General features: G+C 36.5%; 1 protein-coding gene across 3 annotated transcripts in view; it reads right to left on the bottom strand.

Moving 5' to 3' along the window:
• The window catches only part of SCAPER (S-phase cyclin A associated protein in the ER), a 504,168-nt gene that overhangs the window by 271,349 nt on the left and 207,371 nt on the right, over positions 1 to 25,448 (bottom strand). For all 3 annotated transcript variants that reach the window (XM_019441359.2, XM_019441358.2, XM_019441356.2), the window contains one exon: positions 18,796 to 18,932. In XM_019441359.2, coding sequence (XP_019296904.1) covers positions 18,796 to 18,932 — 137 coding nt within the window. The remainder of the gene's footprint in view (positions 1 to 18,795; positions 18,933 to 25,448) is intronic.

Below are 25,448 nucleotides of genomic sequence, written 5' to 3' on the forward strand. Positions count from 1 at the left end.
ATCCCTGAGTAAAAGGAAACACCTGCTGTACACCTGTTACTTCACCATGTAAAAAAGGGGAATATGTATAAGACATAGACTTTGCCATAAAGGAGTTTACAATTCAGTTGAGGTAGTGAGTGTCACATGTATCAAATGTTAACTGGGTGGCTCAGTTGGTTAAGCGACCGACTTGGCTCAGGTCATGATCTCATGGTTCATGAGTTTCAGCCCCCCATCAGACTTGCTGACAGCTCAGAGCGGAGTCTGCTTCAGATTCTGTGTCTCCTTCTCTTTCTGCCCATCTCCCTGCTCGCACTCTCTCTCTCAAGATTAAATAAACATTAAAAATTTTTTTTAATTAAAAAACATAAAACAACCACAGCAATAGTTTCAGTAAATATAAACTGATTAAAAACTGCAAATAGACAGTATCAGAAAAGACAGAAAAGGAAGACTCACATATGACAATTATAAGAAATACACAAAAATATATAAGGAGATAAAGTTGTAAGTTTAAAACTAAAAGAATGGGAAAAGATTTATCATGAGAATACTAAAGTTAGATAAAGTAGATAGATAGTAGTAGATAGATAAAGTTAGATAAAGTAGACTTAATCATAAGAAATATTAAGAAGCTATTAAGAATCATAATATTAAGAAATATAATGGTAACGGGATCAATTTTTCAAGGATATAAAATAATACTAAATTTGTATGTATCTAGCAACAAAGCTTGAAAATTTGAAGCAAACTGGAAAATACTGAAGTGTGAAATGGAAGTGTGAAATAATATTATTATAATAAATGAATATGAATATGAATAATAATAAATGTTAATATTCTTTATTAACTGATACAATAGGAATATAGAGAGACAGACAAAATAAATACAAAGAAAACACAGGAAGAAAGAATTTAAAATATAAATAAATGAAATACAACAAAATGAAAATCAAATGACAGTGAAAGTTCATAAATTAAGTTCATTAATTAAAATTGATAAATTCCTGGCCAGAGTGATCAAAGAATACAATCGCAATTTTCAGGAATAAAAAAAGCCATGTCACTATAGAATCTTAGAGGTTTAAAAAGATAGAAAAAAATGTTTTAAGACTATATTTTTTATAGAAATTTCAGGTTCACTGAAAAATTGAGAGAAAGGTATAGAGATTCCCCATATACCTGTTGCCCCACACATGCTTAAGCCTCTCCCAAGGTCAACAACACCCAACAGAGTGGTACATTTGTTACAACTATTGAACCTACACTGACACATTATTATCACCCCAAATCCATAGTTTACATTAGGATTCACTCTAAGTGTTCTATATTCTGTGGGTTTGGACAAATGTAAAATGACATGTATAAAGTGTAAAATCAGTGTCCAGATTCATTTTTAGCTGTGGATGTCCAGTCATCCAACACCATTTATTGAAAAGGCTATCCTTCCCATATTGTATTGTCTTTGTTCCTCTGTCACAGATCAGTTCACTCTGTTTATATGGGTCTATTTCTGGGCTATTTTTTGCATTGATCTATCTATCAATTCTTTTGCTAATACCATACTGTCTTAATTACTATAGTTTTATAATAAGTTCTGAAGTCAGGTATTGTCAATCCTCCAACTTTGTTCTTCTCTTTCAATAGTATAGTGGCTAATCTGGGTCTTTTGCCTCTCCATATAAACTCTGGAATTAGTTTGCCAATATCTGTAAAATAACTTGATGGGATTTTGACTGGGATTGCATTGAATCAATGCAATCAACCTGGGAAGAACTGACATTTTGACAATATTCTCTGCATTCATAAACATGGAATAATATCTCTTCATTTCTTTTTTTTTTTTTTGAGTATAGTTGACATACAATATTACATTAGTGTCAGGTATATAACTACCATTCATTTCTTTTAACAGAGTTTTGTAGTATTCCTACATAGAGCTTGTACATATTTTGTTAGGTTTATACCTAAGTATTTAATTTGGGGGGTTACTAATGTATGTGGTATTGTGGTTTTTTTCTTCCATCTCAAATTCTACATTCAATGCCAGTAAAGAGAAAAATGACCACTGTATATTAACTTTGCATCTTGAAACCTTACTATAATTATTAGTTCCAGGAGGGCTTTTTTTTTGTCAATTCTTCCAAATTTATTATGTACATAATCATGTCATCTGCAAACAAGGACAGTTTTATTTACTTCTTCCCCATGATGCCCAGTATACCTTTTATTTCTTTCTCTTGTTTTACTGCATTATCTAGGACTTCCATTATGATGTGGAAAATGAATGGTGAGAGGACATCCCTGCCTTGTTCCTGATCTTAGTGGGAAAGCTTCAGGTTTTTACCATTAAGTATTTTATTAATTGCACATATATTGTAGATATTCTAAAAAAGTGAGGAAGTTCTTTTCTATTCCTAGTTTACTGAGAGTTTTTGTTGTGAATATGTGCTGGGTTTTGTTAAATGCTTCGTCTGCATCTACTGACATGATCATGTGATTTTTCTTCTTTAGTCTATGGAGGTGATGGATTATATTAAGTGATTTCCAAATTTTGAACCAGCCTTGCATATCTGAAGTATGTCCCACTTGGTCATAATTATTTTTATACACTGTTGGATTTAATTAGCTAATATTATTTTCAGGATTTCTGCATGTATGTCCACAAAAGAGATCTATTTTCTTGTCTTCTAATATCTTTGCCTGGTTTTAGTATTAAATAATGGTGGCATCATAGAATGCGTTGGTTAAGTATTTCTTCTGCTTCTATACTCTGAAAGACACTGTACACAACTGGTATAATTTCCTCAAATGTCTGGTAGACTTTACCAGTGAACCCATCTGGGCCTGGTACTTCATTTTGGAAGTTAATTATTGATTCAACTTCTTTAATAGATATATACCTATTAAATTGTCTATTCTTTGTGTGAATTGCGGCAAATTGTGTCTTTTAATAAACTGTTGATTTCACCTAGGTTATCAAATTTGTGGGAAAAAAGATATTCATAATATTTCTTTATTATCCTTTTAATGTCCATGGGATCTTACTGATATCCCCTCTTCCATTTATATTAATTTGTGTCTCCTTTTTTTCTTAGCCTAACTAGAAGTTTACCAATGCTATCTATCTTTCAAAGAACTAGTATTATTGGTGTTGGTCTTGATTTTCTCTATTGATTTCTTTTCAATTTCATTGACTTCTGCAATAATTTTTATTTCTTTTGTTTTGCTTACTTCAGATTTAATTTGTTCTTCTTTTACTAGTTTCCTAAGGTGGAATCTTAGATGATTTTAGATCTTTCTTCTTTTCTAATATCCAAATTTAATTCTAAGTACTGCTTTTACTGAATCACACAAATTTTGGTAACTTGTGTTTTCATTTTCATTTAGGTTAAAATAATTTTTAAATTTCTCTTGAGAGTTCCTCTTTAACCAATGTATCATTTAAAAGTGTTTTCTTTAATCACCAAGCATTTGGGGAAATTTCAGCATTCTAATCATGATTTCTATTATAATTCCACTGTGGTTTAATAATAGTCACTATATGATTTCTATTCTTTCAAATTTGTTAAGGTGTCTTTTCTGGCCCCAAATGTGGTCTACCTTAATGAATGCTCCATATGAGCTTTCATGCATGCTTTCTGAAGGGAAGCTGGATGTAATTCTTATCTTTGTTCCACCATAAGTATGGCATTTTCTTCCGTCTGCTTTCTTTCAAGATTCTTTTTGTTTTTCTGAGCTTGAATATATGCCAAAGTGTCATTTGGATTTTGGCGGGGGTGGGGGGGGGGAAGGGGAATCATTTATCATGATTGAGGTTATCTGAGTCTCCTGGATCTGTGGTTTGGTATCTGAAATTAATTTGGAGAAATTCTCAGTCATCACTGCTTCAAATACTGCTTCTGTTCCTTTTGCCCTACCTTCCCCTTCCTGTATTCTCATTTACACGTTATGTGCTTTGTAGTTGTCTCATAGTTCTTAGATATTATGTTTTGAGGGTTTTGGGTTGTTTTTTTTTTTCAGTCTTTTCTGTTGCTTTTGGTTTTGGAAGTTTTTTCTTTTTTACTAAAGTATTTTTTAATTAACTGTCTCACACACCTAACACTATTTTTAATTCTAATTTTTTTAAGTTTATTTATTTTGAGAGAGACAGAGACAGAGAGGGAGAGACAGCACAAGCAGGGGAGGAGCAGAGAGAGAATCCCAAGCAGGCCATGCGCTGTCAGTATAGAGCCCGATGCAGGGCTCGATCTCACAAATTGTGAGATCATGACCTGAGCTGAAATCAACCAACTGAGCCACCAAGCCACCCTGAATTTTTATTTTTTATTTACGTACAGTTGACATGCAATATTATATTAGTTTCAGGTATACAACATAGTGATTTCACAATTCTATACGTTGTGAAATGCTCACCATAAGTGTAGTTATCATCTGTCATCATAAAAAGTTATTACAGTATTATTGACTATATTCCCTATGCACGTAACACCCTCATGACTTATTTATTTTATAACTAGTAGTTTGTACCCTTTTGTCCCCTTCACCTATTTCACTCATCTCTCCCTCATGTCCCCCTGGCAACCATCAATTTGTTCTCTGTATTTGTGAGTCTATTTCAGGGGTTTGGTGGGGGAGTTTCTTTTTCAATATCTTGAAGCTCAGAGATGCTTTCTTCAGTCATGTCCAGTATAGTAATAAGCCCATCAAAGGCATTTTTCATTTCTACTGCAGTGTTTTTAACCTCTAGTATTTCTTTTTTAGTCTTTCTTAGAATTTCTCTCTGCTTAAATTGTCCTCTCTTCTTGCATGCTGTCAACTTTATCCATTAGAACACTTAGCATATTTATCAAATTGTTTTAAATTTCCAGTGTAACAATTCCAATATCCCTAGCATATCTGAGTCTAACTCCAATGTTTGCTCTGTCTCTTCAAGCCATATTTTACCTTTTAGTAAGTCCTGTAGTTTTACTTGACAGCTAGACATGATATAGACAGAGTATATGGAACTGTTATAAATAGGCCTTTAGTAATATGGTAATAAGGTATGAGAGAAGGAGAACATTCTCTACTCCCATGATTATGTCTGTCTTTTATTGTACCAGGGCCTGTTAACTTTAAACTTCACAAGTGCTTCTCAGGCTCTTTTCTTCCCTGAGGTAGGACAGAATGGCTAAAATGGGCTGGAGTTGAGTATTTCCCTTCTCTCTCCCTTCCTTCAGGTGAAAGATTAAAGGGAAGGTATTTTCCTTCCCTCAAGTCAATTAATCTCTGCTAAACCACCAGCATATTAGGCTCTGATTAAATACTTTTGCCTCAGGGCAGGCATCTTTATATTTCAAAATGGTTCCTTATCACCTCCTCATGCTGGAAGTAGAAGTGTGGCAAGATTTTTCTCTGGCATTCAATATAAGAACATGGTCAAGCTCTTGGAGGTAAAACTTAACAAAGTGTGGGGATATCCTGTAGTTTTGACTCTAAGCCTTGTCCACACTGAACCTCCAGAGATGCAGGTTTTCTTATCCCAGTACTGGTTTCTACAGAGGTTTCTGCTTATAGGTATCTGGTCTAGTAACCTGTAAGTCTCTACTTGCCTGTCTGTTTCTCCACTTTTAGGGGCTGCAGTTTGCCCTTTTATTTCACTTGTCTTACAGATCCTAAGAAGAGTTGCTAATTTTTCAGTTTGTTCAGATTTTGACTTTTTGTTAGGATGGAGTGAGTGTTGACTTCCAACCTTCTTATGTACAGTACCAAAAACCATAAGTATAATGGACAACTGTATGCAACTTTACATTAATAAGTTCAACAACTTAGATCAAATGGACAAACTACTTGAAAGACACAGATTACCAAAACTGATGGAAGATATATGACTTCACTTATGAATATTATCATTTGAATAAGAAAAACCCAATCATCTAGAAATCCCTTCAAAAATAGAAAAGGGACTAGTTCTCAAACTCATTTAATGAGGCCAACATTCTCTTGATACCAAAACCAGACAAAGACATTGTAAGGTAACTACAGATCAATATTCATCATAAGCATAAATGTGACAATCCTTTATAAAGAGCTAGTAAATTAAATCTAACGATATATAGAAAAGATAATAAATACTAAGGAAAGGGTGTTTATTCCAGGAATATAAGCTTGATTTAATATTCAAAAATTATTATAGATCCTCAATAGAATATTAGCAAACAAAATTCAACAACACATTAAAAGAGTTATACCCTATGATTGAGATTTATTCCCAAGTTGCACATATGGTTCAATTTTCCCAAATGAATCAACATAATACACTTCGTTAACAAAATGAAAATTAAAAATAGCATCATTGTGATAGATCCAGAAAAAGCATTTGATAAAACTCAACATCCATTTTTGATAAAAACGTTCAACAAAATGGGTATAGGGAGCACATACCTAAATACAATAAAAGCTATATATGACAAAGTCAAAAGTTGCAAGCTTTTCTTCTAAGTTCAAGAACATGACAAGTGTCTCAGACTTTGAGTCTGGAATTCTCTCTTGTCCAGCAAGAGAGTGGACACAGAATTGAATACGAGAGAGGCTGATATCCGGGAGGAGACAAGAGCCCCAAACAGAGGTTTTGTCTCTATTTTATTGAGCTCTCAAGGTTTTACAAATGCAGTGAATGCGCAGAAGAAAACAATAAGATAGTGACCATTAATTTGTGTAAGAAGCAAAGGGTTTGGGAAGCGAGTGGCATTAGAAGTTGAGATTAAAGCACAATGCTATATTGGTGCCAGATGCCAGGTGAACAGTGTTTCTCTGTGACAATAGAGCCAACTAGCTGTTATCTCTGAAGTTTAAGATTGCTGGAGCATGCTGCCTCAAGGCTAACAAAGCACCCTTTTCATTAGCTAACCTTGGGCACTTTCACCCCATAGCAGCTTTCCACCTCTAATTGTTCTCAAATGCTTTCATCCTGTGGAGACAGCCTTTTGCCCTAAGCCTTGTTTTAGTTAGTGATTAACTTTGGGCGCTTTCACCCAGGTGGCGGCTTTCCACCTCTATGCTTTGTCTTACTTAATGACTGGCCTTGGGCACTTTTGCCCTGTAGTGGCTTTCTGCCCTAAGCCTTGTTAACCCACTGGTGCAAGCATACAGAATTCTTAAACTTATTTCCCACAGACAAGGATGTCTACTCTCACGAATTTTATTAAGCATAGTATTGTAAGTACTAGCCAGAGAAGCTAGGCAAGAAAAAGAAATAAAAGGTATTTATATTGATAAGGAGGAAATAAAATTGTCACTATTTTCAGATGACATGATACTATACAGCCCTAAAGACTCCACCAAAATACTGTAAGAATAAGTGAATTTAGTAAAGTTGCAGAGTATAAAATCAATATATAGAAATCTGATGTATTTCTATATGCTAATAACTATCAGAAAGGAAAACCTAAAAAATAATCTCATTTATAATTACATCAAAAAAAATCCAGTATTAAATTTAACCAAGAAGGTGAAAGACCTGTACACTATAAAAACTTCAAGACACTGATGAAAGAAATTGAAGAAAACATTGAATACATGGATAGATATTCTATGCTCAAGGATTGGAAGAATATTGCTAAAATGTCCATAATGTGCAAAGCAATCTACTGATTCAGTGCAATCCATATCAAAATTCCAATGACATTTTTCATGGAACTAGAACAAACAGTTCTCAAATTTGTATGAAACCATAAAAGAACCAAACAGCCAAAGAAATCCTGAGAAAGAACAAAGCTAGAGGTATCATACTCTGATTTCAAACTACATTACAAAGTAACAGTAATCAAAAAAGTATGGTATTGGCATAAAAACAGACATATATATCAATAGAACAAGAGAACCCAGAAAAGAAAAATGCACATACATGGTCAATAATACACAATAAAGGAGCTAAGAATAAATAACAGAGAAAGGACAGGGTCTTCAGTAAATAGTATTAAGAAGACTGGACAGTCACATGCAAAAGAATGAAACTGGAACACTATCTTACACCATATATAAAAATTAACCAAAAATGGATTATAGACAAGACACCATAAAAGTCCTGGAAGGAAACACAGGTGGTAAGCTCCTTTACATTGGTCTTGGTGAAGATTTTTTTGGATTTGGCACCAAAAAATCAACAAGTGTGAACACATCAAACTAGCAAACTTCTGCACAGCAAAAGAAACCATTAACAAAATGAAAAGACAACTACTAGGAGAGAGAAAATATTTGCAAATCATACATCTGATAAAAGGGTAATCTCCAAAATACAAAGAACTCATACAACTCAAAAACAAACAAAAAATCTGATTAAAAAATGGGCAGAAGATCTGAACACTTTTCAATGATGACATATAGATGGGGAACATACACATGAAAAGATGTATAATGTCACTAATCATCAGAGAAATGCAAATCAAATCCACAATGAGATATCACCTCACACCTGTCAGAATGGCTATCAAAAAGACAAGAAGTAACAACTGTTGGTGAGGATGTGGAACAAAGGGAACCCTTGTGCTGGGAATGTAATCTGGCGTAGCCACTATGGAAAGCAGTATGGAGGTTCCACAAAAAAACAAAACAAAACTTAAAATTAAAGTACTATACAATCCAGTAATTACACTTCTGGTATTTACTCAAAGAAAGTGAAAACACTAACTTGAAAAGATATGTGCACCCCATGTTCACTGCAGCATTATTTACAATAGCCAAGATATAGAAACAACCTAAGTGTCTATCAACAGGTGAATGGATAAAGAAAATGTGGGGTGTGTATAAGTATATATACACAATAGAATATTACTCAGCCGTAAAAATGAATAAAATTTTGCCATTTGCAACAACACAGATGGACTCTGAGGGCATTATGCTAAGTGAAATAAGTCAAACAAAGACAAATACCATATGATCTCATTTTGGTAACAACAACAAAACGACCAAAAAAAAAAAAAAAAAAACAAACCAAAAACCCAAAATCAACCAAGCTCTTCACAAAGAATAGACTGGTGATTGTCACAGGTGGGGGATGAAGGTGGGCAAAATGGTTGAAGAGAGTTAAAAAGTACAAACTTCTGGGGCATGAGGGTGGCTCAGTCAGTTATGCAATTTTGGCTCAGGTCATGATCTCACAGTTCATGGGTTTGAGCCCCACGTCAGGCTCTGTGTTGACAGCTCAGAGCCTGGAGCCTGCTTTGGATTCTGTGTCTCCCTCTCTCTCTGTCCCTCCCCTGCTTGTGCTATCTCTCCCTCTCCCTCTCTCTCTCTCTCAAAAATAAAAAACATTAAAAAAATTTTTTTAAAAAGTACAAACTTCTTGTTATAAAATAAATGTGATGGGGATGTAGTGTACTATGTATTTGAAAGTGACTACGAGAGCAAATCTTAAAGAAAAAGAAAAAAATTCAGTAACTATGTATGGTGACAGATGTTAATGATTTATTGTAGTGATCATTTCACAATACATAAAAATATCAAATCATTATGTTGTATGTCAATTATTCCCCAATAATCAATACAGAGTTGTGTAGATTTTGTGGGTGAACTGTATAGTATGTGAATATCTCAATAAAGCTGTTATAAAAATCAATATAACGTACTTCATTGATAAAATTAAAAGGCCCATTTCAATAGATGCAGAAAAAGGCATCTGAGGAGAGAGAGGGAAGAGCAGGACTCACAGCGCGTCCTGCTGATCACTTAGATTCCACGTACACCTGCCTAAATAACCCAGAAAACCACCAGAAGATTAGCAGAACGGAGTCTCCGGAGCCAAGCGCAGAAGCCCACGGAAGAGGGTAGGAAGGGCTGCGAGGCGGTGTGTGCTCCACAGACTGGCGGGAGGGAGCCTGGGCGGAGGGGCGGCTCGCGGCCAAGCAGAGCCCCCGAGTCTGGCTGGCAAAAGCAGAGGGGCCTGACGGACTGTGTTCTGACAGCAAGCGCGACTTAGCGTCTGGGAGGTCATAAGTTAACAGCTCTGCTCAGAAAGCGGGAAGGCTGGAGGACAAAGGGAGGGAGAGCTGCTGAGCCCCCGGACGACAGAGCTCAGTTTGGAGGGGAACAAAGGCGCTCGCCAGCGCCATCTCCCCCGCCCATCCCCCAGCCAAAATCCCAAAGAGAACCAGTTCCTGCCAGGGAACTTGCTCACTCTGCACAAACACCCAACTCTGTGCTTCTGCGGAGCCAAACCTCCGCAGGCAGCGGATCTGACTCCCTCCCGCTGCCACAGGGCCCCTCCTGAAGTGGATCACCTAAGGAGAAGCGAGCTAAGCCTGCCCCTCCTGCCCCCGTGCACCTTGCCTACCCACCCCAGCTAATACGCCAGATCCCCAGCACCACAAGCCTGGCAGTGTGCAAGTAGCCCAGACGGGACACGCCACCCCACAGTGAATCCCGCCCCTAGGAGAGGGGAAGAGAAGGCACACACCAGTCTGACTGTGGCCCCAGCAGTGGGCTGGGGGCAGACATCAGGTCGGACTGCGGCCCCGCCCACCAACTCCAGTTATACACCACAGCACAGGGGAAGTGCCCTGCAGGTCCTCACCACTCCAGGGACTATCCAAAATGACCAAACGGAAGAATTCCCCTCAACAGAATCTCCAGGAAATAACAACAGCTAATGAACCGATCAAAAAGGATTTAAATAATATAACAGAAAGTGAATTTAGAATAACAGTCATAAAATTAATCGCTGGGCTTGAAAACAGTATAGAGGACAGCAGAGAATCTCTTGCTACAGAGATCAAGGGACTAAGGAACAGTCACGAGGAGCTGAAAAGCGCTTTAAACGAAATGCAAAACAAAATGGAAACAACGACGGCTCGGATTGAAGAGGCAGAGGAGAGAATAGGTGAACTAGAAGATAAAGTTATGGAAAAAGAGGAAGCTGAGAGAAAGAGAGATAAAAAAAATCCAGGAGTATGAGGGGAAAATTAGAGAACTAAGTGATACACTAAAAAGAAATAATATACGCATAATTGGTATCCCAGAGGAGGAAGAGAGAGGGAAAGGTGCTGAAGGGGTACTTGAAGAAATTATAGCTGAGAACTTCCCTGAACTGGGGAAGGAAAAAGGCATTGAAATCCAAGAGGCACAGAGAACTCCCTTCAGACGTAATTTGAATCGATCTTCTGCACGACATATCATAGTGAAACTGGCAAAATACAAGGATAAAGAGAAAATTCTGAAAGCAGCAAGGGATAAACGTGCCCTCACATATAAAGGGAGACCTATAAGACTCGTGATTGATCTCTCTTTTGAAACTTGGCAGGCCACAAAGGATTGGCACGATATCTTCAGTGTGCTAAACAGAAAAAATATGCAGCCGAGAATCCTTTATCCAGCAAGTCTGTCATTTAGAATAGAAGGAGAGATAAAGGTCTTCCCAAACAAACAAAAACTGAAGGAATTTGTCACCACTAAACCAGCCCTACAAGAGATCCTAAGGGGGATCCTGTGAGACAAAGTACCAGAGACATCCCTACAAGCATAAAACATACAGACAACACAATGACTCTAAACCCGTATCTTTCTATAATAACACTGAATGTAAATGGATTAAATGCGCCAACCAAAAGACATAGGGTATCAGGATGGATAAAAAAACAAGACCCATCTATTTGCTGTCTACAAGAGACTCATTTTAGATCTGAGGACACCTTTAGATTGAGAGTGAGGGGATGGAGAACTATTTCTCATGCTACTGGAAGCCAAAAGAAAGCTGGAGTAGCCATACTTATATCAGACAAACTAGACTTTAAATTAAAGGCTCTAACAAGAGATGAAGAAGGGTATTATATAATAATTACCGGGTCTATCCATCAGGAAGAGCCAACAATTATAAATGTCTATGTGCCGAATACCAGAGCCCCCAAATATATAAAACAATTACTCATAAACATAAGCAACCTTATTGATAAGAATGTGGTCATTGCAGGGGACTTTAACACCCCACTTACAGAAATGGATAGATCATCTAGACACACGGTCAATAAAGAAACAAGGGCCCTGAATGATACATTGGATCAGATGGACTTGACAGATATATTGAGAACTCTGCATCCCAAAGCAACAGAAGATACTTTCCTCTCGAGTTCACATGGAACATTCTCCAAGATAGATCATATACTGGGTCACAAAACAGCCCTTCATAAGTTTACAAGAATTGAAATTATACCATGCATACTTTCAGACCACAATGCTATGAAGCTTGAAATCAACCACAGGAAAAAGTCTGGAAAACCTCCAAAAGCATGGAGGTTAAAGAACACCCTACTAACGAATGAGTGGGTCAACCAGGCAAATAGAGAAGAAATTAAAAAATATATGGAAACGAACGAAAATGAAAATACAACAATCCAAACGCTTTGGGATGCAGCGAAGGCAGTCCTGAGAGGAAAATACATTGCAATCCAGGCCTATCTCAAGAAACAAGAAAAATCCCAAATACAAAATCTAACAGCACACCTAAAGGAAACAGAAGCAGAACAGCAAAGGCAGCCTAAACCCAGCAGAAGAAGAGAAATAATAAAGATCAGAGCAGAAATAAACAATATAGAATCTAAAAAAACTGTAGAGCAGATCAACGAAACCAAGAGTTGGTGTTTTGAAAAAATAAACAAAATTGACAAACCTCTAGCCAGGCTTCTCAAAAAGAAAAGGGAGATGACCCAAATAGATAAAATCATGAATGAAAATGGAATGATTACAACCAATCCCTCCGAGATACAAACAATTATCAGGGAATACTATGAAAAATTATATGCCAACAAATTGGACAACCTGGAAGAAATGGACACATTCCTAAACACCCACACGCTTCCAAAACTCAATCAGGAGGAAATAGAAAGCTTGAACAGACCCATAACCAGCGAAGAAATTGAATCGGTTATCAAAAACCTCCCAACAAATAAGAGTCCAGGACCAGATGGCTTCCCAGGGGAGTTCTACCAGACGTTTAAAGCAGAGATAATACCTATCCTTCTCAAGCTATTCCAAGAAATAGAAAGGGAAGGAAAACTTCCAGACTCATTCTAGGAAGCCAGTATTACTTTGATTCCTAAACCAGACAGAGACCCAGTAAAAAAAGAACTACAGGCCAATATCCCTGATGAATATGGATGCAAAAATTCTCAATAAGATACTAGCAAATCGAATTCAACGGCATATAAAAAGAATTATTCACCATGATCAAGTGGGATTCATTCCTGGGATGCAGGGCTGGTTCAACATTCGCAAATCAATCAACGTGATACATCACATTAATAAAAGAAAAGATAAGAACCAAAAGATCCTGTCAATTGATGCAGAAATGGCCTTTGACAAAATTCAGCATCCTTTCTTAATAAAAACCCTTGAGAAAGTCGGGATAGAAGGAACATATTTAAACATCATAAAAGCCATTCATGAAAAGCCCACAGCTAACATCATCCTCAATGGGGAAAAACTGAGAGCTTTTTCCCTGAGATCAGGAACACGACAGGGATGCCCACTCTCACCGCTGTTGTTTAACATAGTGTTGGAAGTTCTAGCATCAGCAATCAGACAACAAAAGGAAATCAAAGGCATCAAAATTGGCAAAGATGAAGTCAAGCTTTCGCTTTTTGCAGATGACATGATATTATACATGGAAAATCCGATAGACTCCACCAAAAGTCTGCTAGAACTGATACATGAATTCAGCAAAGTTGCAGGATACAAAATCAATGTACAGAAATCAGTTGCATTCTTATACACTAACAATGAGGCAACAGAAAGACAAATAAAGAAACTGATCCCATTCACAATTGCACCAAGAAGCATAAAATACCTAGGGATAAATCTGACCAAAGATGTAAAAGATCTGTATGCTGAAAACTATAGAAAGCTTATGAAGGTAATTGAAGAAGATATAAAGAAATGGAAAGACATTCCCTGCTCATGGATTGGAAGATTAAATATTGTCAAAATGTCAATACTACCCAAAGCTATCTACACATTCAATGCAATCCCAATCAAAATTGCACCAGCATTCTTCTCGAAACTAGAACAAGCAATCCTAAAATTCATATGGAACCACAAAAGGCCCCGAATAGCCAAAGTAATTTTGAAGAAGAAGACCAAAGCAGGAGGCATCACAATCCCAGACTTTAGCCTCTACTACAAAGCTGTAACCATCAAGACAGCATGGTATTGGCACAAAAACAGACACATAGACCAATGGAATAGAATAGAAACCCCAGAACTAGACCCACAAACGTATGGCCAACTCATCTTTGACAAAGCAGGAAAGAACATCCAATGGTAAAAAGACAGTCTCTTTAACAAATGGTGCTGGGAGAACTGGACAGCAACATGCAGAAGGTTGAAACTAGACCACTTTCTCACACCATTCACAAAAATAAACTCAAAATGGATAAAGGACCTGAATGTGAGACAGGAAACCATCAAAACCTTAGAGGAGAAAGCAGGAAAAGACCTCTCTGACCTCAGCCGTAGCAATCTCTTACTCGACACATCCCCAAAGGCAAGGGAATTAAAAGCAAAAGTGAATTACTGGGACCTTATGAAGATAAAAAGCTTCTGCACAACAAAGGAAACAACCAACAAAACTAAAAGGCAACCAACGGAATGGGAAAAGATATTTGCAAATGACATATCGGACAAAGGGCTAGTATCCAAAATCTATAAAGAGCTCACCAAACTCCACACCCGAAAAACAAATAACCCAGTGAAGAAATGGGCAGAAAACATGAATAGACACTTCTCTAAAGAAGACATCCGGATGGCCAACAGGCACATGAAAAGATGTTCAACGTCGCTCCTTATCAGGGAAATACAAATCAAAACCACACTCAGATATCACCTCACGCCAGTCAGAGTGGCCAAAATGAACAAATCAGGAGACTATAGATGCTGGAGAGGATGTGGAGAAACGGGAACCCTCTTGCACTGTTGGTGGGAATGCAAATTGGTGCAGCTGCTCTGGAAAGCAGTGTGAAGGTTCCTCAGAAAATTAAAAATAGACCTACCCTATGACCCAGCAATAGCACTGCTAGGAATTTATCCAAGGGATACAGGAGTACTGATGCATAGGGGCACTTGTACCCCAATGTTTATAGCGGCACTCTCAACAATAGCCAAATTATGGAAAGAGCCTAAATGTCCATCAACTGATGAATGGATAAAGAAGTTGTGTTTTATATACACAATGGAATACTACGTGGCAATGAGAAAGAATGAAATATGGCCTTTTGTAGCAACGTGGATGGAACTGGAGAGTGTGATGCTAAGTGAAATAAGCCATACAGAGAAAGACAGATACCATATGGTTTCACTCTTATGTGGATCCTGAGAGACTTAACAGAAACCCATGGGGGAGGGGAAGGAAAAAAAAAAAAAAAAAAAAGAGGTTAGAGTGGGAGAGAGCCAAAGCATAAGAGACTGTTAAAAACTGAGAACAAACTGAGGGATGATGGGGGGTGGGAGGGAGGGGAGGGTGGGTGATGGGTATTGAGGAGGGCACCTTTTGGGATGAGCACTGGGTGTTGTATGGAAACCAATTTGACAATAAATTTCATATATTAAAAAAAAAGAAAAAGGCATCTGAAAACATGGAATATCAATTTATGAAAAAAACTCTCAGGAATCTAAGAATAAAAAAAAAAGCTTCCTCAACCTGATAAAGGGCATTTACAAAAAACTATAGCTAACAGAATACCTTAATGGTGAAAAACTAAAGGCTTTCTCCCTAAGATCAGGACCAAAGCTTCTATTCAAATTTTGCTGAAGATAACAATGAAAAGAAATAAATATTATATAATTAAAAAAAAACCTGTTTTTATTCTCAGATATGTTTATGTACATAAAGAAATCTTATAAATGCACAAAACTATTAGAGCTCATAAGTTTGTTTGTTTTTTTTTTTTTAAAACCAAAGTGCTAACAGAGTATAATGGGAAAAGAAACCTTTTCAGCAATAGTGTTGGAACAACTGGTTACCTGTACGGAAACATAAATTTGGGCCTAGGCATCTGCCCATTAGTTTATTTGAGATGAGTCATAGCCTAAATGCAAAAGTAAAACTTAACAAAACTTCTAAAAAATACATAAGAGGCTTTTTTAAACCTTTGTTTAGGCAGAGATCTCTTAGAAACCAAAAACCCAAAATAGACATCATCACAAGTAAAAACCTTTCCTTATCAAAGGCTATCTTCAAGAAAATGTATAGACAATTTTCAGACTACAAGATAACATTTGCAATGCATATGTGACAAAGAACTTTGTAGTCAAAACATATAAAAAACTCAAAAGTAAGGTAACAACTTTTAAAATAGGCAAAAACCTTCAATGCACATTTCATAAAGAAAGATACCAAATGGTTAAAAAGCACATAAAGAGATGTTTGATATAATTTGTCACTAAGGAAATGTAAATTAAAATTGCAATGAGATGACACTACACTCTCACTGAAAATAGGGCAAAATTTTAAGAACTAACAACATTAAGTATGTACTAGCAAGATTGTGGAGAAACTGGAACTCCCACAGATTGCTGACAGGAGTGCATAAGAGTACAACCACTATGGAAAATGGTGTGGTATTCCACTTTTAGGTATTTACCCAGCAGAAATGAAAATGCATATATACCCAAAGACCTGGCAGGAGCTTAACTTACAAATGCTAACTGGAAACCCAAAGTCTATCAACAGATGAATAAATAAAAATTATAGGATATGCACACAATGGATATGTGCAACAATAAAAAGAAACAAACTATCTCACATGCAACAACACTGATATATCTCAAAAACAATACACTTAGTAAAAGAAGTTAGCCACAAAGGAGTCTGATTTCATTTGTATGCCTTTCCAGAACAGGAAAAAGAAATCCATAATGACAGAAAGCAGATCAGTGATTACCAAGCACCAGGGCTGGTGAGAAACTGACTGGAAAGAGGTACAAAGACAATTTTGATGGGTGTGGATTACATGAGTACCTAGATTTGTCAAAGTCAACAAACCCTACATTGGAGATCTCTACATTTCACCTAAATATATCATACCACAATGAAGAAAAAAGTCTATAGATATAGGTAGGTATGCATAAAGAGGATATTTAAGCCAAATTATTAACAACAGAATTATAGGTATTTTTCCTATAATTTTAAGATTTTATTTAATAAATTACCATTACTTATATTAACCAAAAAAAAAAAAAAAAAAAAAGAAAAAACAAGTTAAGCTCTCAAGGAGAGCCTCATTGAAAAGGTGACATTTGAACAAAGACCGAAGGAGATAAGGGAGCTAAGTGTATGGATATATGTGGGGAGAGGAAACCTGAGGTGTAAAGAGCCCTCAGGTTTTGAGAAGTGACATGACTGACTTACATTTTAATAGGCTCACTCTGGATAGAGTATTTAGAATAGACAAGGAGGCAAAGGCAGAAATAAGGATACTAATCACAGAGCTAGTACAGTAACTCAGGTGAAAGATGATAAAGGATTGGTTCAGGGTAAGCAGTGAAGTTAGAGAGAGGTAGTCAAATTTTGAACATTTGTAGTTGGACTGGATGTGAGATGTGGGAGAAAGAAAGGTCAAGTAAGGGTTTTGGCATAAAAGCTGGAATAAAGTATCTATTTACTGTGACAGAGAAGACTATGGGGTCAAAGAGGGGTTCTGGAAACAGCAAGAGCTTGTGTTTGAGTAAAACTGCAGATATAAAATTGGTAGTCATCACCAAGTAGAGGACATTTAGAACCACAGATAGTGGGAGCTTACCAAGGGAATATGTACATAGAGAAAAAAGAGCTTACAAAAATGGGCTGTATAGCATTTCAGTGTCAGGAGGTAAGTTCTTAGCATAAACTAGAAATGAAGGTCAGTAATACCCTCAAGTGCACTGTGAAACTATTTTTAGAAACTTAGTGGGATCTCAAAAAATACAATAAAAAAAGCCTTTTCTATTCTTTGCTTGAATGAATACTCTGAAGTTTTCATTGATTCTGTAAGATGAAATGGACACCTTTGATTACAATCTGAAATTGGAAACTACTGAGTGATAACCATCATTCACTGTTATTCTAGAACTATATTGCTATAATCCCATGGGATCAAGCTTCTCCAACTTTCAAGACATTTGCTGATAAAGGTAAAACAACACATTTAGATTACCTACTCCCAAATAGCAAAAATCATCTACTACTGAGGAACTACATTTGTGTCCTGAATAAGACTCATCAGTCATCAGATAATGCTACAAGCATGTAAGGCAATGATGTACTACATAGCTGTCTGATCCTCAGATGGTACTTTGGAGGCTGATGATAAACTACGGGTCTGACAACTCACTTTCCATTTCAAGATATTTCTTGAACTTTTTCTTGTTGTGACAGCAACCAAATTGATTAAACCTAGTCATGGGATTTGACACTATAGCCAGCAGACTTCTATTTGTTGATTGCTATTGATTTTCTTTGATACCTCATTTAAAAATCAATAGTTGGAAAGAAAAATAGGCTTAGTTTACACATACTTAAACATACTACTGTATGCTGGAGGAGGCACAGGTTTGGCAAGGCTTTGGCATCCAATTATAAGAAGAGCTCTTAACAGGTGAAAGCAAGGGCTTTAGATCGATACGCAGTTTTCTTTCTCAATCAAAGAAAGTGGCTATAAATTAGGCTCATCAGTATTATTTTCAAAGCTTTCTTGAAGCAAACAAGTTTAAACTTTTTGGGAGGGCACAGGGTCTTCCTTAGATATACATTAGCAAGGATATATCACTAAAGTTTTTGTTTTCTTTTCTTTTTAAGGATATTTATGGTACCTGGAGTTCATCCGGGCTTTTATCTTTTTGGCTTTTTTTTTATTTTTCTGCCTCTCTTCTCCATCTTTCAATGGTTCTGGTAGAGCTGCACTTTCAACCACAATGTCAATAATATACTTCTTTAATGAAAGATGCTCCTGCAAGATAAATAAATGATAATAACATTGATGATGGTTAAAGAATAACATAGCATTGCTACAGACTACAGTGAGTATAAAAAAGTATATAGATAAAAGTAAAGTAATATTTACGAAATTCTGTTTTTCACAATTCCTTTGGAAAACACTGAAGAAATGTTTTACTTAAGATTTTCATGGACTTATCAAACCTTTTCTGTACATCAACTGTTATAAATGCTAAGGATACAAGGACATATCCCTATCCCTCACAACCACACAGCATTGAGAGGTAAAAAAAAAAATGTATGTGTATATGTAAATGTACATATGTATATATGTGTGTGAGTGTGTGTGTGTGTGTGTGTATGTGTGTGTATACACACACATACACACACAAATCTATAATATCCAGTAGTAAGTGTCGATTAGAAAGATGGGATGCTATAGGAGCCCAAAAGGGAAACAAAAGCAATGTTCACTGGGGGTAAAGGGGAAAGGTTTCAAGAAGAAGTACCATGTCTGCTATCTCTTGAAGAATGGACTGAATTTGAACATACAGATATTAGATATATGAGTGTTTGTTTGAGCTGAGTGTTGGGAAAGGTGGCAGAAAGGAAAAATAAAAAAAAGGCATTTCAGAACACACAAAAAGAGATGAAAGTAGAATGTGGTTACTGGAAACAGCGATGTGGTTTGGCTGGAGCGCACAGATTCTGGCCCCATGTCCCTCCTTATCAATGTTAGATTTTACAGCCCATTACTATAATCACTTCCTTGCATGTACACAGCATGTACATTCCCTTCCCCTCTCTTCTTTACTCATACTTGCATGGCAAAATCCCAATTCTAAATCCAACTCCCACCCTACTCTGTGCCCATACCTGGCCAGATTAATGTGGCTGTAATTATGAACTGTGTTGACTACTCTCACTTTAAATTTATGACATTACAAATGTCATACTCAAATGGCCCCTAGTATTGCCAGGCAATTAGGGAACCTTAAACTATTTTCTCTACACACTCTTTTCTAGAAGTTGTTTTAGATCTCCTCAAATTTCTAACACCCTTAGCCCTGTAGATCACTTCCTCTTTCCTGACACTTTTCTTCACTAGGCTTCCAGACATTACACTATCCTCCTAACTTACCAGCTGCACCTTCTAAGTCTTCTTTGTTGGATTCTTTTGCTCTGCATGAGCAAATGTTGGAACATCCCAGAGCTATATACTTCTCTATCCAAACTCATTCATCAAGTGCAGTGACTTGAAATATTATTTATACACAGGCAATTCCCAAATTTTTAGCTCTAGCTCTGACCTCTCCTCTGAACTTCACTCCTATATCAAACTGTCTACTACAAATTTCCACTTAGATAAAGTATTTCCATCATAAGCATTTCCAAAATAATAGTCCACAACAAAATGCTTATGTTCCCCACATACAGTTACTCTTCCCAGAATGTTTCCCATTTCAAATGCAACTAGAAAAAAATACCCAGGTCTCAAATCAAACAAAAGCAATAATATAAATAAAGATAATCCTCTTACCATATCTTCTAAGGATACATGGTATAAAGCAAGTCATATGTGAAATCATTATCCATGTTACCATTTTTGAATGCTTAATTAATACATGATCAGCAAAGGGCTAACCTGAACACATTATTTCCTATAATCATCACAATACCATAAAACAGGTGGCCATATGTTTACATTTTACAAGATACTTAATAATGGTTCAGAGAGGTTTGGTATTATGTCCACAGCCACAAAGCTCAAGGTCAAACTAGCTGACTTCACAAGACCAAGCTATTCCCCTCCCCCGACACTGCCGATATAGACTGAGTCTGACATGTTAATTTCTATTTCTGCACCAAGAAAAAAGAATATTCCAAATGACACCTTCTACTTTATGGAAGGTCCAATATACTATTTTAAGTTACATGTAAATGTCATTTACATATCTAATAGAATCCACTAAAGATCACTATACACAAAGGTAGACACTATACAGAAAATCTTGGACTTTATCTAGAACTATCAAAAATCCTATCTTCTTAAAGAACAATACATCTACACACATGAATTATGCATTCATGTTAATGTTAACATTTTCAAAAATCTCAAAACTAAAAACAAATGAGAATATATTTTTATTTGACTTAGTAAGTTTTATCTTTTTAAAAAAACTTTTTTTTAAATTTATTTTGAGAGAAAGAGAGAGAGAGACAGAGCACACCAATGGGGGAGGGGCAGAAAGAGAGACTCCTAAGCGGGCTCCACACTGCCAGTGCAGAGCCTGACGTGAGGTTCTAACCCACAAACCGCGAGATCATGACCTGAGCTAAAGTCAAGAGCCAGATGCTTAATCAACTTACAGTTGATTAAGGTGCCCAAAAGTAAGTTCTATCCTAATACAAAATCAGTATGTGTCAATTATAGAATATATAAATAAAAATTAAGAAATAAAAAATCTCATAAAATACTAACACCTAAAAATAATTATATGAATATATCTTATATTCTTTGTGTGTTTTTACATGTGGGCTATGCCATTTATAATATTTTATAAATTTTTTAAATTTAAAATTTCAAATACATTCTATTAAATAATATTCTACAACATAATCTAGTGGCTATCAGTTATTCCATTTCATGAATATACCTAATTTTACTATTTTATTGTTAGATATCTAGATAACTTTTATTATCAATATTATAAATGCCAGTGCAACAAATATTCCTACAGTTAAGATTTTAAACACATAATCTATTTTCCCTTTGATCAAATCATAAAACTGAAATTCCTATATCACAGAATACACATATTTTTAAGGATTTTTATAAGTATTCCCAAATTGAACAACCAAACTGGGAATTAATTTACATGCCCACAAGTGATCTGCCACTACCTAGTGTTTCTATTTTGTTTGTAAATCTATCAATTTGTTGGCTGAAACACTGGTGTTAGTATGTTAGACCATTTATATTTTGTCCTCTGTGACTTAAAATGTGTCTTTTGTCCAGCTTTCTATAAACAGATTTCAAGTTTTTATACGTTTCTGTCTAGTGATTTGCATTATATTTTAGCTTCTATAAGAAACAAATCAATTTTGGGCGATAAAAGAAACACACTGTGGGACGTGACAGAGGATAATTAATAGTCATTTTTCCATTAAAACTATGGAGACTTTATACAGGAAGGTACTGAGATGGCTTCTGAAGATAGAAGGTATATGTAAAGGTTTTTCAACACTAAGGAGTGGCTGATGAAATTATGGCATATTTCCATGAGGAAATATTAGTCATTAAAATCCTTATAAACAGAAAATTGGAAGTAGATGAAGGCAGTGGCAGCAAAATTTTAGATTCTCTCTAGGGGCATCTGGGAGGCTCAATCGGTTAAAAGTCCAATTTTGGCTGAGGTCATGATCTCACAGTTGGTGAGTTTGAGCCACACACTGGGTTCTGTACTGACAGCTCAGAGCCTGGAGCTTGCTTCAGATTCTGTGTCTTCCTCTGTCTCTGCCCCTGCCCCCTCATGCTCTGTCTACCTCTCTCAAAAATAAACAGTAAAAAATTTAGCTTCTCTCTAAATTACCATATAAAACAGAAAAAGCAATTACATACCAATAGCAAAACCCACAGAAAATATTTACAACAAAACAAGGTGACAATGTATCCCCCTAAACCCCACACCAAGTAGGTGAGGTCAAATTACCAACGCATCAGCAGAGTTTCAGTGTCTTTGAAGGAGAAATCAAGGGAAACAAATAGTGAATAATGAACTCCACAACAGAATTCTAGAAAAGGAACCATTTTCCATTGGAGAATTCAATAGGCCAATTTGAGAAGAGGATCTAAAATGGAGAGAAGTTTGCCCACTCCGAAGGCAGTGAAAGAAACAGCTGCATTAAGGACTTAATACTTTGGTGAAGGCTAGTCCCAATGAACTCTCAAAACTGAGCCATGGGAAAACTGCTGCAAAAGGAATTTAAATGTGCCAACTAGAGATAATAAAGATAAAGGGGGAAAAAGCGTAGACAAAAGAAGAGCAAGGAAAGAGAATAAAGAAATTTCAGAAATCAAGTTACTCTATTTTATACAAAAATAACAGAAAAGGAGCTCCAGGAAATTTGAATACCTATGCCAAATTCACAACTGAATCTAAAAGTCTTATAAAACCAATTCCACCCTAAAAGTATCAAGGCCAATAGCCAAAATTATTTTTAAAAAATAGCTAAAATTAAGCAACAATACAAACAATGAAAATACACCAAAAAACATGCACAGGCTAAATCCAAATTTTACTCTCCATTTCAAAACAAGCTAAAACAAATTTTTCAAGGGGTATAAGGCATGAGAAAACAACACAACTCACCATCTTAATAATTTAGAATTTAGGTCATGAGATTCAAAGAAGATTGAAAATGAAAAACTAACACTTAAAAATGTTAATAAAATAGAAGACACAGAAGAAAGAACAAACAACAAATAATGCCTTAGACAAATAAAAGATGAAAGGAGAAAAATGTTTATATCCAAAGATATAAAGAAAAAGGAGTTGAGAGTAAGTGGAAATATGAAAGATGGGCAAAGATATAAATAAAAGTCTGTTAAAAAAGAAAACCAAAGCAAGGGAAGAGATCAAATAATAAAAACTATAACTCAAGAAAACTCTCCTGAAGAGAATATAATTAAATACTAAAAGGGTACACCGCATGCCCAAAAATACTGACCCAGAGTAGCTAAAGCCAAGATACATCCTATTACAACTTTTGGGCTTAGAAGAAAAAGGAAAAATTACTTGAACATATAGGGGAAAAAACAAGTGAGTTACAAGGGAAAAATCAGATTACCAGCAGCCTTCTTGACAGCAACATTTTATGGCAGAAGAAAATGAAGCAATATATTTAGTATTTTCAAAGAAAGAAATATGAGCTAAAGATTTTATATCTAGTAAAACCAACTTTCAGGAATTAAGTCACAGATAAATGTTATCAACATTAAAAAAACTCAGAGAATATTATATTCATAAGATCCTCCTGTGGAATCAACTAAAGAACAAGCCTCTGAGGATCCCAAGGAAAGATGGAAGAATAGGAGGATCTTAGGCTCACCTCCTCACATAGGTACACCTAAATAACAAACACATGTGCATAAATAACCCAGAAACCACCCAGAAGACTGGCAGCTCTCCAAACCTAATGTAGAGAAGAGGGTAGGAAGGGTGGAGACATGGTCAAGAGCCACATGGCCCTCACTGCAATATAGCACAGAAGTGGCAGTTTGAAACACACCTGGGGTTTATGAAAGTGAGGCTTGTTTACTAGTCTCAGAGCATGTGCTAGAGGGGCAGGCATCTTAGGAAGACTTCTTCAAGAACAAAAGAGCTGGCAGTGCCATTTCCCTCCCCTCCCCTCACCAAGATACAGGGATACATGGGAAACAGCACAGCCCAAACACTCTCCACGTAGCTTGCTAACAGCATGTGCTGCCTCCATGTTCTCCTATGGACCCACACCCTCCAACACACCCTTGACGAGAGTCCAACCAAAGTAGCACCACAGGTGTGACAGTGTGTAAGTGGCCCTGAAAGAGGTCAGCATCATACCAAAGTGACTCTGACCCTGGGGAGAGGGGCAGAAAAACACACAAACCAGTAAGGTGGCAGCCCCAGCAGTGGGTTGGAGCAGACATCTGGTCTGACTGCAGGCCCTACCCACCAACCAAAGCTTCCCAGGAGACAACACAGGGCAAGTGCCCTGCAGTGTGGTGCTATGGTGGCTCCGACAAATGCATGGTGTAAGCCAACTCAAGCTTAGGCAGACCCACACTGGCCTACTAACAACTCAGAGACGAAACGCTGACCACAAAAAACAGAGACTTTGCAGACTACTATGCTTAAGGCAAACCCAGCTCAGACACAATAGTAAAGCACATGCAGTGCACACAGGAGATACCCATGAAGCGCCAGATTCAGGTGAACAGGGGACACTGCAATACAGGGCACTATAGCACCTCTTCATCATAAGTAAGATCAGGAACTGTAGCTGACTTTCCTAAAACACACAAAGAAACACAGAGAATCAAACAAAATAAGGAGACAGAGGAATACGTCTCAAATGAAAGAACAGGACAAATCAGAGCAAGAAGACTAAATGAATGGACATACGTAATATGCCTGATAGAAATTTAAAGTAATAGTCATAAAGACACTCACCAGACTTGAAAAAAAAAAAAAAAGAGTGAGGATCTCAGCAACACCCTCAACAAAGATACAGAAAACATAAAAAGAAACCAGTCACAGATGGAAAACTTAGTAGTTAAAATTAAAAATACACTAGAGCTAATAAATAGTAGACTAAAAGAATGGATGAAAAACCTGGATGATAGAGTAATGGAAAGCAATCAAGCTGAACAGGAGAAAGAAAAAGACAAAAACTGAGAATAATAAAAGGAACTCAGGACACCATCAAGCACAAAAACATCTGCATTACAGGGGTCCCAGAAAGGGAAGAGACTAGGGAACAGAAA

Source organism: Panthera pardus, unplaced genomic scaffold (genome assembly GCF_024362965.1).
Source record: "Panthera pardus isolate Hobbes unplaced genomic scaffold, ASM2436296v1 HiC_scaffold_24, whole genome shotgun sequence".
Taxonomy (NCBI): Eukaryota; Metazoa; Chordata; class Mammalia; order Carnivora; family Felidae; genus Panthera; species Panthera pardus.